This window comes from Oncorhynchus tshawytscha, linkage group LG17 (genome assembly GCF_018296145.1).
Source record: "Oncorhynchus tshawytscha isolate Ot180627B linkage group LG17, Otsh_v2.0, whole genome shotgun sequence".
Taxonomy (NCBI): Eukaryota; Metazoa; Chordata; class Actinopteri; order Salmoniformes; family Salmonidae; genus Oncorhynchus; species Oncorhynchus tshawytscha.
Genome location: NC_056445.1, coordinates 18,343,340 through 18,360,519, shown reverse-complemented (window position 1 = coordinate 18,360,519; position 17,180 = coordinate 18,343,340). Strand labels below are relative to the sequence as shown.

The following is a 17,180-nucleotide window of genomic DNA, read 5'->3' as shown; positions in this document are numbered from 1 at the left end:
GGCCTACTGAATAAACTCAGGTTTTCTGGGTCCGTATCCTATAATTGTTCAGCCTACGATTCTCATCTCCCCAAGATGTAAGAATTGGTGGTAACAGGTGTAGGAATTGTGCCTACCTTGTTTCTGGTGCCAGCTCGTTTCACTGATTCGGACTCACTAGTTCGACTGTAAATCGTGGTGAACCCTGCTCGCAGCGCCAACTGTTGGATTCTAAATAAACGGAGTAGAAACTCATAGATGACTAGTAAAGCTCAAATCAAGTTTATTCACCCAAAGGGTCAAACAACTGAATGACAAAGACATATTTACACAAGCACTGGTATTTAAACCTTCCTGCTATACCTTCCCGTCCTTACACATCTGGACAGCCAATAGATCTCTGTTGCTAGACAGGACTTTAGTGATTTCTGTTCTTTCTCACTTCATCTGACCTGACCTCAGCCCAAATTCCTCACTCCTCCCCAACTCATGGCTGTCTTGTTGACTGTGGCCTTTCTCCTTTCCATAGGATATCTGATGTCTAACCATAACATGTTCTGACAGAATGTAAACATTCTGCATTTCCCTCCCTCCCTCCCTCCCTCCCTCAGTAACATGAATAATGCAAAGAAAACAGATGGATTATATTAATAAAATGAATGAAACCTATAATTGCACAACCATTGAACTGATGCACATCAGCAGATACTGTAAAACCACTGTACTGTAAAGGTATAAAGCTTATAATGTACACAACGACATTTGTTGTGAGGTTCGCAATTTGCCATTATATAATGTCAGTAGCACTACAAAAATGCTTGCATTGTAGAAAACAGAACATCTAGTAATCATAGTAAGGTGCATCCCAATATTATCTGTACTTTGTCAAACATTTAACAGAGTGCTAAATCCATTTCTCTAATTCACAAAAGCATATGTTTTTGCCTCGGTTTAATATCAAAAGGTTCACAATTCACCCCTCGCAGTCAGCCTCAACTAATGACACAGGAGCTGTCAGGTTTAGGTGCAGGGGTTGGTGATGGTGTGTATGTTGGTGCAGGTCTAGGCGCTGGTCTGGGCACTGGGGCAGCCGCTGGTCTGTATGCTGGTGCTGGTCTAGGCGCTGTGGCAGCCGCTGGTCTGTATGCTGGTGCTGGTGCAGGTACAGGAGCTGGACGGTAGTATTGCTGGTATACTTGTGACCATGCATCGTCCTCACCATAATGGATGAGGTACTCTGGGTACACCTGGTGCTTCTCAAACACCACAAAGATGGAGGGGTTGCTGACGTCATCCACACAGCTGTCATAGAAGATGGTGTCCCCTCCGTCCTTCGAGGGGGGCCGGAGGAAGCTCGAGTGCCCTTTGATGTAATCTCCCACCAACACACGACAGACAAACATGGACCTCGTATTTAATTGGCCAGTGTAGCTGTTGGAGTATTTGGCATCCCTGGCAAAGTAACTCCCTGAAATTGGATGTTAGGGGGATGAAGGGTTAAGCAGTAATCATTCATCACAGGAAAATATATTATATCAACGATATATCATGTTGATTTATGTCAATAATTAGAATGACATGTAATAGCACAAGCACATGAGACAGCTCACCTTTCCCATAGGTTGTTCCATTTAGTCCACAGATCCGCCAGTCAAAGTTGTTAAGGCAGATGGCATCGAGGTATTTGGAGTCTGTGCCATGGAAAAGCTGTTTCTCCGTCACATTCCTCCCTCTGTTGTTCTTCTTCATGAGATCCCTTTGCCTTGCAATCAGAATAATAGAAATAAATCCCTTTGCCTTGCAATCAGAATAATAGAAATACATCTCTTTACCTTGCAATCAGTGTATGTCCTCTAGAAGCACTGTAGACAGTGTGCAGAATGTATTGAAAATAAATGATTTGTATTTCCTTTTGAGATTATATTTGTGACAGAAAGTTAGTCGAGAGAGAGAAATATTGTATAATGTGCAATTATTGTGGGTGCAGTCAGGAAGTGAGCATCAGGCTGTATCACATCCGGCTGTGATTGGGAGTCCCATAGGGCGACACACAATTGGCCCAGCGTCATCCGGGTTTGGCTAGGGTAGGCCGTCATTGTAAATAATAATTTGTTCTTAACTGGCTTACCTAGTTAAATAAAGGTTTAAAAAAAATCAAACATCTATTCTAGACCAATCAATAGGTGATTGTCAATTGAAAGTGTATGTAGTCTTAGGGAACGTACCACTGAAAGACTTCCCAAAGGGCTTTGTTCTGAATCCTCTCGATTTGGTGGATGCTGAAGCCTCTCATGGTGTTCTGAAAAAGTCCTTGAATCTCCTTAAACTCCACTGACGAGCACGGAAGGTCAATTCTCTGATAGGGACATGATGGGAGACAGAGAAACTGTCATAATACACCATTAGCCTACCATGTAGGGACATATTGGAGCAGTTATTTTGCCCAGGAACAAAACAAACAGTCATCTCCATTGGTCTAAAACAGCAGGTTCCTTGCATCTGGCATGTACTGTATATAATATAATACCTTGTGTCCTGTTTCAGGGGTTTGTGCCTTGTCCCAGTGTCCTGGTAAAGCTCTGAAATTTGAGTGATTGATCGGAGCCCTTTTTCTGAAATGTAGAAGAACAAAAAAATATTCCTGAAGGTAAAAATGCAAAGAGATATTTGGTTGTCCAGTTCAACCACAAAATGTAAAACAAAAGTAAAAAAGGCAAATGGTTGCAGATAAATAGTAACCTGGCTAAATAAAAGACTGCTCTTAGAATTTTTAGACTGCCATTGTTTTGGGGGAAGTTTGTCTATTTCACCAAATATCAATATATTTATGTATTCTGTTGTTTTGAAGTTCTATAGCATTTTAATCAAGATAATCTATTCTTTCTGATGATGTACATACGTTTGGGTAGAGTATTATGCTGTGATCAATTGCTGGAAGTTAAAACTTCAGAGCTCGTCCCATTGTTTCCTATAGGGGAAATAGGGGTATGTCTGTCTATTTCGCCAGATATCTACAAAATGTATATATTTAGATTATTTTCAAGTCTGACAACATAAAACACTACAATATCCTCTTTGTAATAATGTAAGTCTGGGCAGCGAGCTCTGCTGTCATCAAACGCTAGTCTTTCAAATGTCAGGAATTACACATTACTGTTGAGGCTACTGCTCCATTGTTTCGCTATGGGGAAATTCTACAAGGACATGTCTGTCTATTTCGACCAAATATCTCACAATGTGTATATTTTGATTTTTTTTCATGTTGGACACCATTTTTAATCAGGGGAATCTCCTCTTTTTAATGATGCAAGTCTGGGCAGCGAGCTCTGTTGTCATCGATCGCTAGACCAGAAAAAGTCAGAAGTAGCAATTTTTCTATACTTGCTCATTGCGCAGATGTAAGCACACTTGACACCACTGAGTTGTTATTTATAAAATAATATTTATAAAATAAAAAGGGATACTTCTTTTGGTGCCATTTAGGGGAAATTGAATTCTAAGTATCACTTCTATCAAGGATCATGGTAAGACCCAGATGCAGACTGTGTTGAAGTAACAATGTTTATTACAGCAGCAGGGGCAAAGGTACAGAATGGTAGGCAGGGTCAGGTCAGGCAGAGGTTGGTAATCCAGAAATGGGGCAAAGGTTGATCAAAAACCAGGAGGATGGGAAAAGAGAGACTGGGGAAAAGCAGGAGCTGACACAAAAACGCTGGTTGGCTTGACAAACAAGATGAACTGGCAACGAACACAGACAAACACAGAACACAGGTATAAATACACAGGGGATGATGGGGAAGATGAGCGACACCTGGAGGGGCATGGAGACAATCACAAGGACATGTGAAACAGATCACAACTTCAGTCAGAAGAGGCTCAGCGAAGGTTTGTTTCAATTCATTTGCTATGTCCTCGCGCTGGTGTCCCAGCTCAGCCAATGTTCCTTTGGCTGTTCTTCAGCCTTGGGTGAATATTTACTTATTCTATTGTCCAGCCTACCAGCGGAGCTAGCTGGTAAATCAAGCTCTTGCCGAATCCAGTCCGATAAAACATCTTCTACCCCAAGAAAAGCCTTCAATGCAGTTTTTTGCTGTTCTTTCAATTAAGCTATTGCCTCCAGTTCTTTAATAACTGCTGTGCTATAGCAGCATCAACACCAACCTCCAGGCACTTCTCGTTGTCATCATCAACTAAACCACCCCCACAGATTATCAGAGGACGCTGATTGGTCCGGCTGTACGGTGGAGGGAGAGGGATGTGCTCAAATGGTTTGAATCTGGTCGTTGCCAGACTGTATCCGTGTTGCGAAACAGAATGTAAGTTTGCGTCATCAGGATGGTTCGTACAAGGCTATAGTGCTACGGCAAAATCAAAACGTGCACCCGGTCAGCTACTCCTCTTCTATAGACATCTTTCAAGGCAAGAGAACACATGAGGAGCCTAGTGGTGAAGTGAGTGAACAATCCCCAGGAGAGTCATTTCAAGAGCAAATTGATCCATGCAAAAAACATTCACAGCTTTATCTTACCTGGTTTTGATAGTTTGTGCATCAGCTGAAGAGACAAACACAGGCCGTCTTCTCACAACCTTTTTGGTGGTGTACTGCTTGTTTGTTTGAATCATGTCTGAAAAGGAGCAGAGCTGTTGTAACAACAGACAGTTCACTTCACATGCAGATGTCATTGTTTTACCATAGTGACTCCATCGAGAAATCTCTCAATTTGTCACATACAGCAGTAGCTGTAAGAATCACTGCATATCTGTTCGTAATATACTATGTTTGGTGTATATAGTTTTAAGGCTGCAGTTGGTTTATCTTCGATATCACGTCATCTGTGCTCACCAGGGAAACTGAATTCATAGGTCTGTGACCCCGCAGTGAACTCTATCACAGCCTTGTTGTCTTCCTGGAACCTCTTCTCCAGGTCTTCACTGGTGATGGTGGCTGCACTGTGTCCACTGATCTGTAGGGCAAGACAGAAAACATGGAGGTTATGCATTATTTGCATCATTTTTATTTAAAGAGGGACTGAACTCTGTCCTATTCAACAATCACTATTCAACAGTGCTCGTCGTCACTCACTGTTGATGCGTACTGGATCCAGTTTCCAAACTCGTCCTCCCAGAACCAGGCCCACTCCGTGGTGAGGATGAAGGTAGGCTGTAGCACAGAGGAGACGGTGGAGAGACGCCGGGCTTTGTTCAGGCCGCAGGTCATCGTATCGAAACACACGGGCTGGACTCCCCGACTAGACAAGAAAGAATAAAAGACAGCGAACAATCAGCAGTCACAATAGGAGAAGCTGTATATCACACTAACTAGAAGTGTATACGGCATTAACATCTCATCGTATTAGGAACGAGCAACATTTGCCCACCATTGACCTACGTGTTACTGCCCATTCAAGTGAATTCTTCTTAAAGGTAGAGCCCACCTGTATGTCTTTGCTGGGTCGCAATAGTCCTTCTCAATCACCTCGTTGTTTTGTAGAGCTGTCCAGTTTAGTCCCTCCCTCACCTCCCATTGGTAGGGCATGGTAGAGTGGGCTTTAAAGCACTTATCTGAAATATGAGTAAAGTTAGGTGTTGAAGTCTTATGTTTATTAAGCTCTAAGCATTGATTATTCATAAAATGATGCTTTGAAAATGCTGTCTTACCACCGTGTATGCAACTGCCCTTGATGAAGTACATGCATATTTCAGCTTTATCTGAAAAAGAGAACTGGACATTTAATTTACCATGCCAATAGAATCAACATCTATACATTTTGATAGCTTGTGACTGGGAACTTGTTCTTAATGTTCATCACTCATCGGATCTTAATACCGAGTTAATAATCATACAAATACACTGTAACTGAGCACATAAAATAGTTTCTGCCAAATGTTATTTTAAACAAGAAAGCCACAATTAACCTATATGTTGATTCTTGACATCAATGATGTGACTGCATGACCACCATGCTACGTGCAGTATTGCCGTTACCTTGACTATGTCTGTTGGACCTCTGGCTTGTGTTAAGGGCAGTGGCAGCAGCAGCAGGAGTAGCAGTATCATGCTCAACCTCTTGGAGGTGGAGCGCCCTGAGTCTGGCGAGCATAGGAGCGGGAAATAGGGGTGCTGGAGTTTCTGCAGCAACCTCTGATAAATGTAAATATATTTTCCAAAAATATATAATTAGCCTACTCCTGTCTGTACAGACATTAATAAAAGCATTTTGGGAGCCGCAATTTGGGCAGCAAGCGCACCAAATATCCAACTGCTTGTTGCGTTGTGGCCATAGACCTATAATCCATGGAAGGGTCTTGGAACCTCTAACCCTGGCAATTTGACTGGTAAACTCATGAGTACACTCAAGATGCCTGCCAGTCCTGACTTCAATGGACACAACCATTCTGTGTATTCTAATTATATTGTTGCGGTTGTCAGTGAAGAGCAAGCTATAGGCCTTTCGTTAATGTCTAAATACAATCGCGGGAAAAACTTAGTTTGAAATGCAAATGCCTCTTGCTGAACAGAGAAGACTAATCTGTCTGCAGAAGCTACCAAATGTTTTCTCAACACCTGCCAATATTAAGCAAAGAACCAGTTATTTTGATTAGCTCAAGCAAATCGGCCATCACCGGTGAGTAGCCTACGTATATTCATGCATTATCATGAATGGATCTTTATCATTGGGTAAGCCAGTGTCACTGGATATTTTATTTAGTAGCCTATACTGTAGCCCAGGTTCTCTTAAACCATGAGTCGGGACCCAAGTAGGCCCCTGGTCATGTGAGAGGTGGGTTGCAGTTATGAGAATGCATCTATAATCACACACTATTTCTTCTAACTCCTGAAGATATTAGGAAGTAGCATTAGGTTCCACTAAATGCTATGTTCTCATTAATTAAACAAACTCACTTTACCATCTTTACACTTTAGTAAAACTATATTAAGGTATAACACAATATTGTTTAATAACTTATGAGTTAACATGCTAATAACAGTGTCGGCCTTACCGTGAGTGCTCAGTGGGCCTCTGTTAGACTTGTTACTTGTGTTAGCGGTTGCATTAGCTTTAGCTCTTTGATGTTGCCCCTTGCCTTGCATGACACGGTCTTGCTTTTGCAACCACTCGATGTTCATGTACACCGACTTCAGGGAGGCAATGAGCTCGTTGGGCACCCCTTTGTCCTGCAGGATTTTTAATGGGTGGGGTTCGTAGAAATCATGGCACCTGGGACAGTTGCAGCTACCCCTGAGATACATCTCACAGATGTGGAGCCTCTTGCATGTCTCGCCATCCAGGCATTTGCCATACTCTCCAACGCCGTTGTTGTAGTTGTGGCACACCTAGCAGAAGGAACTGTTTGTACGAGAAAACAATACACACAAACACACATGCATGCACACACACCCATACATATGCATGTATGAGTACACACACACACACACACAATATTCTGGGATATTCCATGTATATTTCTGCACACCACAGCACAAGATTGGCAGAACATGAACTTAATTTAGATCATGATCACTAAACACAACGCCTTAACCAGACAGAGCATACTTTCGCAAAGGAGCCTACTGCAGTGTTACATACTGGTGGTAAGAGGAAGCCATCATTCTGAAGCAGCAGGGTGCACAGCTCAGATCTGTTCAGTTCCTCCAGTCCGTGTTCTTTCAGGATTCTGCTGTTCTCCCCCGAGGTCATGTCATGGTTGAAGTGACATCCTCCTCTGTAGTCAAAAGTAAACATTTTCTTGATACAACCTTCCATCTCACTAGGCACAAACTGGTTGAATCAACATGATTTGTCAATGTATTGTATTGTGAAATCTATGTGGAAAATACACTCAGTGTACAAAATATTAGGAACACCTTCCAAATATTGAGTTGCACCCCCTTTTGCCCTCAGTACAGCCTCAATTCGTCAGGGCATGGACTCAACAAGGTGTCGACAGCATTCCACAGGGATGCTGGCCCATGTTGACTCCAATGCCTCCCACAGTTATGTCAAGTTGGCTGGATGTCCATTGGGGGATGGACCATTCTTCTTTTTTTCTCATGATATCCAATTGTGATCCAATTACGATTTTGTCTCATCGCTGCAACTCCCCAACGGGCTCGGGAGAGGCGAAAGTCGAGTCATGCGTCCTAAGTTAAGGCTATCTTACAAACTAATGTAACAGTATTTATTTAAGTGATAATGCCCGAGACGCCAGTGTTTGGAGGATATATTGGCATGGGATATGTTGGCAAACCGTGCCAACATATCCTCCAAACACTGACTTCAATGACATTATCACTTTGATACAACGGGTTACCAACATATTCAAATAATGATTGACATATTTTCACGTTATTTAGATACATTTATTCATACAATTTCATCCTTCCACAAGATATAGTTCTGACACAAATCTTGCTACACAAGCTGGTTGCCAGAGACATGACCCAGTTGTTCGGGCTTTTTGTCCTGTATCAATGGACGCAACCCAGTCGTTCATTCTAAACGTTACATTGCCATACTGGCTGGTAACGTTCTTATCCCTTGCTAGCTAGCCAACTACGGCTAACTTACAGTCACGTCAAACAGTGCAGCCAGAATAACAACAAAGTAGCTGCATTTGCATTAGCTTTTTTCTAAATTACATTTATTTGGATACATCCATAACAATGAGCGATTTCCCCTGGTGTAGAAAAGGTGTTCACTCGTCAGGACACTGTTGTTCAGAGGAGCTAGCCAACAACACAGCTAACACAATCACTTAAAACTGAAGCTGAAAAGTCTGCAAACTAGCTGCACTCCGTTTAGTTGTATGTTTTTTCAATTGACATGTATGTGTATATATCCATAAAAATGATGCCAGCTGATTCATGATTTCGACTGGCTGAGAAACGCTGCCTGCCTGTCTGTATCGTCACCACATATTAATTACTATTGGACAGTTGGAGATTTTTTTAAATATTGAAACAATGTTGCAAATGTCGGGGAGACAGACAGCAAGGTTTATACAAATCTCTGCTGTTGAAAACTAAATGTCAGTCTCAAAGAAATGTGAGAAAATGTCTAGATGCTTTTCATAAATTACCTGGCTGGGCTGATGAGACAGCAGATTGCGCAGTCAAATGGAACAGAGTAAATAGGCATTTTAACTTAATAGATTTATCCGGTGGTAACTTGTGGAATAGACACCGGCTGGATTGCGGTTTTAACCAATTAGCATTCAGGATTAGACCCACCCGTTGTATAATCAACTATAAATGTCTTATGTATAAATGTTTATGTAATTACTGAAAGTGTGCGTGCTCAAAATAGCATGCAAAGGTTGCAGGTCTGTCAAGGTGATAACATAGATGATTAATTAGATGCATAAATGCAACATATCTGATATTGTATTCCCAACTGAAATTTGATGTGGTTTTAAATGGTTGAGAGCGCAGTGATAACACATTTAGATGATGTCCCGCTGGTATGAAGAGATTCGGGAGACAGGCGCAGGAATGCGTAATAGTTTTTTTTATCACACCCAAAATTTCGGCATGCCGTGTAAAGGCACGGGGACAAAGACCAAACAAACACATACACAAAACACAGGGTTGAAACCCAAACAAAAGAGCGAGGAGTACCTTGAATAAATACACATGCGCACAATGATTAACACACAGGACGAGACCCGTAATCATCTGCGCAATCCACAATGGCATGAAAGCCCAAAACACACAGCACAGGTACTCACACGCACCAACGGACATTGGAACAATAATCGACAGCTCCATGATAAACAAAGGGCACATATATACAAATACAATCTGTGGGAATAGGAGCCAGGTGTGCGCAATGAAAGTTCCAGAGGGATCCGTGACAGATGACAACTAAGAGCTTGATTCAACCTGTATCACCGAAGTTCAGCGCGATAGTGCGATTGAAATTTAAGAGCCCTAAACCAAAATCAGACATTGCTTTTCCATTGGAATTTGGTTGTGCTTTTAGATGGTTGAGAGCATAGTGATCTAGAGGTGAAAGAAACGCACACCTATTTAGGCGAGGTGCTGGCTAGCAGAATGGAACACTTGAAAATAAAGGGGAGTTGCACACTCTAGGAGCTCAGATGCAAAAATGTAATGTCCAACGTTTCGACAGACAAGCTGTCTTCATCAGGGTATAATGACAAACACTGCGGGGTGACTCGTTTATATAGTGTCAAAAGACACACACAGGTGTCTGTAATCATGGCCGGGTGAGGCCTGATATCATTGGTTAATTTCCATATTAAAATAGCATACAAAAAACATAAATGGATAGTGTACGATCATAGATACAATTTGGCTACATAAGCCTACAAACATTTACAACAGCAAAATCACAATAATCACAAGAATGGCTTCAGATCAAAGTCTACGTTGAGATGGAAGGGAGCAAGTGTCTTTAAATTAAAGATCCATGCAGCCTCTCGTTTTAACAAATTATTGAGGTCACCCCTCTCCTAGGGAGGATGACATGTTTGATGCCAATATAACGCAGAAACAAAATCGAGTGGTTTGCTTCCAAAAAGTGGGCCGCAACTGGGTAAGTCGAGTTTTTGTACCTAATGGTGCTACGATGCCCCGCGAGAATACGACCAAGGGAAGGTCCGAAACACATTACCAATACTATCATTGGATCTTAGAATGTGCCAATGTTTGTGAACGATTCCCTTAATTTGTTCAGAGCACTTTGAATAGCGAGTAGTTAGAACGCAAGAATGCTTCTTTTGTGAGACTGACCTTGAAAAAGGTCATGTCTCATTTTGTTTCAAATTTTCTCAATGGCAGTATTAATCTGACCATTTCTATCAAAATCTTATTGTATTTTGCAAATTATTTTGATGAGACAGAATTGGCTATAGGGCAAACCATTTTTTAAAGTGAAGTTGGTGACAACTATCAGCCCTCAACAAATTGTTACGATCAGTAGGTTTCCTGTCAAGACCCGTGTATAGAACATGATCTTCACACAAGATCAGAAGATCAAGATTTGACATGTATCAGATTGCATAGTAAATCTCAAATGCTCAGAACAGGAGTTGGAACGCCTGGGGCTGTTTTGCATCACCCCTCCACAGAACAAAAATATCATCAATATACCGTTTCCAAATAATGATGTTAGGCAAGAAAACATTTTTGAGAGGATTGAAAATAGACTATTACTCCATGTAACCCACATACAAATTAGCATAGTTAGGAGCCATCGGGGATCCCATAGCAGTACCCTTCGTCTGAATAAAGAAATAATTTAGAAATATGAAGTAGTTGTGTGTGAGTACTATTTCAGCCTATGCTATAATGCATGCACTGGAAGGTAGTTCATTAGGCTCAAGTTGCAGAAGATAATGTTCCATAGCTTCAATACTGCCCTCGTGTGGAATGTCTGTGTATAACGACTCAACATCAAAAGCAACTAACAAAGTATTCTCAGGGAGAGGATCAAGATGATAGAGATCATACTGCTGGTGTCCTTTACAAAGGAGGGGAGCTGTTCTGCGAGTGGTCTAATAAAAAAACGTAAACAAAAGTAGATAGAGGGGCTTTTACTGCATCAATGCCCGCTACAATAGGACGCCCTGGAGGTTTTGTAACATTCTTGTGTAATTTCAGCAAAGTATAGAAAGTGGCAATTTTAGGGTGTTGAATAGCCAAAAAGTAGTGTACTTTTTTGGTTATCTGACCAGAACTTAAATACCCATCTAGGACAGTAAAGATCGTGTTCTGAAATTGGGCGGTGGGAGTTTCTTGTAAAAGGTGTTGTCTATGACACTCATTTACACAAGCTGTCCTATCCATAAGTACAACCGACCCACCCTTATCAGCAGGGTGGGTAAAGACTGACGTATCGGATTGTAAATCAAGCAAAGCTTGTTTTTCATCCTTAGGTAAATTATGGAAAGATATGTACTCATGTTTGTTCTTAAGGAAATGAACAACAAGTCTGCAATATGTCTCAATGGAGTGATTGCGATTGGCTGGAGGTATAAAATAACTCTTACTTCTAAAAGGTGTCGGAGTATGTACAGGTGAGCAACCTACTATTTCAGTAGAAATACCACGATTAGGGGAGCTTAAGTATTCCCTGAAACGGATGCTTCTAAAAAACTTCAACATGTCTACCTTAACATCAAAATCGTTGCACTGAGTTGTAGGCACAAAAGGCTTGATAAATTAAAGACACTCAGTCCCGTAGGTTCTGGGACCGTGTGAGCGGTCCCCTCTGCAATCTGGTAGTCGTTTCTTCTTACCACGTCGGGTGCGGCATCTCATCGGTGCGCGGGCCTACGGCCACCTCCGCCCTTCTGTCGGCCCAGGCTCTCGTTGGATAAAAAAGTGCCACTGGAAGCAGATGAGACGGTGGTTGAAGAGCGTTGGGCAGACGGGGGTGGACAAAAGGAAGCGGCATCTCTCCTGCGTCTGTCATGGAGAGGCGGAGGAGGACCTCCCTTGTCAGAGTTTCTCCAGAAGTAGCCTTTGTCCTTGGCCTTGTCTTTTTTGTCTTGGTTGAATTTCTTGATTTTAAGTTCCTTAATTTCTGTAGACAACTTGTCCTGGAGCGCTTGGTCAGTTTATCAGTTCAATGAATATGCCATCATCATTGACAGCTCCTTGCAGAGCTGTGCATTTCTCTTCAATCATGTTATCCATTTCCGATAAAATAAAATTTCAACAGGTCACCAACAATTTCGGCTCTACATTATATTGGCATTGAACATGTCACCCTCCTTAGGAGAGGGGGTGACCTCGATCATTTATTGTTGAAACGAGAGGCTGCCTGGATCTTTAATTTAAAGACGTTGGACATTACATTTTTTTGCATCTGAGCTCCTAGAGTGTGCGGCTCTCATTGAGAGCATTGTGATAACACATTGGGAATTCAACAAACTTTTGGCTGTCTTTCTGAGTGGGTGAATAAATATTGAAATCTCACTGATCAACATCTCAAACAAATATTACAAAAATATCCACGTTGAAATTACGTGGTGTGCCCAGTGGGATGCGGCTATAAGCCTATACTTAATCCATTAGAAACAGCAAAAATAGGGATCCTGGGTAAAAAATGGTTGAATCAACGTTGTTGACATGTCATTAAAAAACATATGTGTAATGTCATGATGCTGAATCAACATGGAAACTGATTGGATTTGCAAAATGTCATCAACGTAAGGGAATTTCGTATTTTTCTCACCCAACTTATAACCTAAATCGAATATGATGGATTTGTATTTGATTTCACGTTGAATTCATGTTAGTTGACAACTCAACCAAATGTAAATCAAAACTAGACTTTGAACAGACGTTTGTTCTCATTGGGTATTTGATCAGTGCATGATAGTATGCCCAGGCCTGTTTCTTACTATTTATTGCAACTACGTTTAGCTTAGCGCACAATGGAAAAACTTTTGAATGCAATGCGTAATTTCATGCGTAATTTCATGCGTAATTATGGAATATTTTGGATAGGGCCTACTGGAAAAGTTAAAAGTAGTCCCCCTCAGATTTGTCCCTCCTATGATTTGCCCTGTTTAAAAAATAGTTTTATTATTTTTTGGTTTCATTTTTTGTTGGTGTTTCTCTGTAATACTCCTTGCCACCTAGCCAACTTCAGAAAATTGCTTTCTCCCAACCTTTATAGCTGGTCACCAAGAAGCCATTTTAGCTAGCTTGTCTAACTATCTTAGCTGGCATGCCTGCTGGCAATGTTGGTAGACTTTAGAAAAGCAAGCAATTACTAAATGTACTGAATAAGACTCACATTCACAATTTTAGCAGATACAGAAAAACATATTTATATTCTTTAAAAAAAGAACCAGGCACAGATCTGGGGAAGTGTATCAAAACATTTCTGCAGCATTGAAGATCTCCAAGAACACAGTAGCCTCCATTGTTCGTAAATGGAAGAAGTTTGGAACCACCAAGACTCTTCCTAGAGCTGGCCGTCCAGCCAAACTGAACAACCGTGGGAGAATTTAAGCACTGTATGCTTAAAAATACAGAAAAATAAAAATTTCTGACATAGAATTAAGCATAGTGATTATGGTTCAAGATTGCAGGAAAAGGCAGTTTGGGGGCCTAGTCCCCCTCAGACCACCCCAGAGATATCCTCACATACTTGTACTTGGATTTTTTTGGGGCACGGATTGTACTTGAAAACCTTAAACCTTAATAAAGTCAATATTTTATTTTGTGAATAAAGTGGCAATATTTTGAGAATAAAGTTGCAGTTGTATTTCAAGATTAAAGTAGGGGATTTGGTTAATAAATGCATACCTCCCTGGCTCCCTGTTGCTGTGTGCTCCGCCTTTGAAATGCCTGAGTTAGATGACTGGTGAAACTATACTTTAGAATTGGCTTTAGTAACAAGGACATCCTTGCTCTTTTGGCACATAATAACCAAACTATTATAAGTATTAGGACCTGGAAGAGGTTGTGACTGCCACAGATTGGGTCTTTTCAGAACGAGGAACCACACGGACTTGGATGAGGTATTTAAGTCAGTGTGGTTACATAAATAGGTAGAGACGAGCAGGTTAAAACAAACAAATGGCCATAATAATCAAATACATTGTTCAAACAGGCGTCACTGCGCACTCACGCTTATCAATCTAATGTTCTGTGTCCTAAGAACAGCCCTTAGCCGTGGTATATTGGCCATATACCACACCACTTTGGGCCTTATTGCTTAGTTATAGCAGTCAAAATAAGTGAAATCGACATCCATTGATGGAAAATGTTTAACAAGGGTGAATGATCTTTTCTCTTGCGACATATTCTTAAACTCAGAAAGATCATTATTTTGATGGAAAACCTAATTTTACCTCAGCCTATGTCGTTACAAATTATGGCAATATTCCTTCCTAACTGCTAGATAACGGTTTATTGGATAAATGCGGCAACTCCTCTCTTGCTGTGGAACAAATGGAGGAATAGTTCTCAGGCTTTGTGCGTAGGTTTTGAGAGGTCATTGTTTAAAAAAATATTATCTTCACCTGGCAACCCTGGTGGTTCTCAATATACACCAATAACGCCATAAACCAGGGTTCCACAACTGGCAACAACGGTTGTTTTATATTTGCTCCCCAAGTTTTCTGAGCCAAAAAAACAAACAAATATTTGTTTTATTTTTTATTTGGACATAAAATACTAAAAACACCAGGAGATCAGCTGCAAGTGATTTTAATTTGGGAAATATGTTCCACGTATTCAAAAGCATAGTATAGAGAGACTTGATCGTAAACAAATGTAAGCAAGATTTGAAATTATTACGTTTCAGTGAAATATTATATCTGTTTGGGATTCTTGCGGTCAATTTGCAGTCAAATTATTTGTAATTATGATCCCTGCCATGAAGCAAAGGGAAAGGCTATGTGCCAAAAGTTCCCCAGAGCAGGCCTTGTAATTAAAATAGCGTCACGGTAACAACAGTATCAAAATTGGGAAGCGTTGAAGTTCCATACCTTCTCCGTCTGAATGGACAATCCCCAAGCATGAATCGTTTACAAAAATGTAAATTTCGGCATCCCTGGCAATCTTTGGATTTGCACAATCGAACTCCAGTCTTGGCTACCACCCTTTGCTCTCCGTTAAAAACAACAAAACAAAATTTCGCTCTATTCGTAATTACATCCCGCACCGAGACTTGCAAGTCACTGTAAAAATTTGCATGTAATTCATCGACGTTCATTGATCCACGATTAGCACAAATAAGTTTAGTTATTGTCGATTCCGTCATGTCTTCAACTCGTTAAACACCGTTATATTCTTTCCATATGGTTCGGGACTCTGACGAGGAAATGATGTGTTGAGAAGGAAGCTGGTGAGTGAATCGAAAACGAAACTTAGTATAACCTTACTGATCATTCCTTCTTCTGCAATGCAATAAAGCGTTCATATTGCACAAAATAATTAGCAAGATCTTGACACTAGCCAATGTGTTATAGTATTTATATAAATAGGCCTGGAATCTTTATCATTGGATTGTAACTATGGAGGTCTACTATCGCCTGTCTACTGTAAAAATACCAACTATGCCCAGTAGATGTCAGATGCATCCCATCCAAACTCTAGGCCTAGGGAAAATTCATGTCAGTCAAATCACTTTAAGTGATCAGAATTTAACATGTAACTATCAATATATTTCCATGAATTTGTTGCAATTTCCATCCTTACATTTGTGCATAATTGTTTATAGTGAGTGCCAGTTGAGGTTGCTGAGGGAAGGATGACTCATAATAATATCTGGAATGGAGTCAATGGAATGGTACCAAACACGTGGTTTCCATGGTCAACATTCCAGACATTATTATGAGCCGTCCTCCCCTCAGCAGCCTCCACTGGTGATTGTGCTGCCGTTACCATATGCCAGGGAGTTACACTCACGGCTGTACAGCAAGATTGAAACTCTCTCATATTACATTGGTGGCAGAGGTGGGATAGCCTCTGCTGTCTCTGGCCTATGTTGTAAGTGTACCATTGGGCTTCATGCAAAAGTACACATCGGGAGAGTAGGGCTAATTTGCTGATAATAGGCTTATATCCTACATCAGGAGTACTCAGCTCTTACCCTACGAGGTCCGGATACGATGTCCGGAGCCTGCTGGTTTTCTGTTCTACATATTAATTAAGTCCCAGGTCTAAAGCGCCCCCTCAAACAAATGCCATGGAACTGGCTTCGAGGTCCTGAGTTGAGTTTGAGGGGCCTACATGCATAGTATAATTGACAAATGCTATAGAGGGAAAATAATGTTATGAGAGTTTTATTAAAATATGCACCTTTTGGAGGACCCACGGGGACCTCTTGAAACCCCAGGGGCCCTAGACAACCAGCTGAGGGGAGTTCCTTACTAATTAGTGGCCTTAGTGCATCGCTCAAGTACAAGGGTGGAGCGAAAACACGCAGACACTCAGCCCTCCGTGTGTAAACATCATAGGCAATATCCCGATATGGGGTACCCCTTTAAGAAAGAAGTGGCTGCAGAAGAGAGTCTGGCTGCAGGCTAGACTAAAGTGTGTTTCTTGAATACAATTATTTAATTGGCTCCCTGGATCTCGTAGGCGTCTCTTTCTAGCAATGAACCATTTGGAGATCTTTCTCCCCAATAAGAAACGCCTACGAAACTCAGGAAACCAATAAGGTAATTCTACGCAAGGAACGCCTTTTTTACTAGGCTGCAGTCAAATCCTC

The 17,180-nt window shown here is 41.2% G+C and overlaps 1 protein-coding gene across 3 annotated transcripts; it reads right to left on the bottom strand.

Moving 5' to 3' along the window:
• Positions 1-238: 238 nt before the first annotated feature.
• LOC112216981 (protein mono-ADP-ribosyltransferase PARP12) lies at positions 239-15,945 on the bottom strand. Of its 3 annotated transcripts, none has more exons than XM_042300331.1 (13): positions 15,454-15,945; positions 7,569-7,704; positions 7,066-7,315; positions 5,966-6,121; positions 5,638-5,688; positions 5,415-5,541; positions 5,063-5,228; positions 4,823-4,943; positions 4,508-4,604; positions 2,507-2,591; positions 2,205-2,335; positions 1,590-1,741; positions 239-1,447 (listed from the first exon to the last, which is right to left on the bottom strand). In XM_042300331.1, exons 1-13 carry the CDS (start codon positions 15,726-15,728, stop codon positions 972-974), a joined length of 2,223 nt encoding a protein of 740 aa, XP_042156265.1. In that variant the 5' UTR covers positions 15,729-15,945; the 3' UTR covers positions 239-971. The 3 variants fall into 3 exon arrangements, with proteins under 3 accessions (XP_042156265.1, XP_024232932.1, XP_024232933.1); XM_024377164.2 differs by having other exon boundaries at positions 6,982-7,315; positions 15,454-15,942; XM_024377165.2 differs by lacking the exon at positions 5,966-6,121 and having other exon boundaries at positions 6,982-7,315; positions 15,454-15,943.
• Between the last annotated feature and the right edge of the window lie 1,235 nt (positions 15,946-17,180).

Coding starts and splice junctions, on each gene's coding strand:
- LOC112216981 (XM_024377164.2), bottom strand. CDS start 15,728: ATGACGGAATCGACAATAACTAAACTTATTTGTGCTAATCGTGGATCA. Junction 5,542..5,637: donor GGGCAGTTGCATACACGGTG/GTAAGACAGCAT, acceptor CTCATATTTCAG/ATAAGTGCTTTAAAGCCCAC. Junction 4,944..5,062: donor GGATCCAGTACGCATCAACA/GTGAGTGACGAC, acceptor CTTGCCCTACAG/ATCAGTGGACACAGTGCAGC.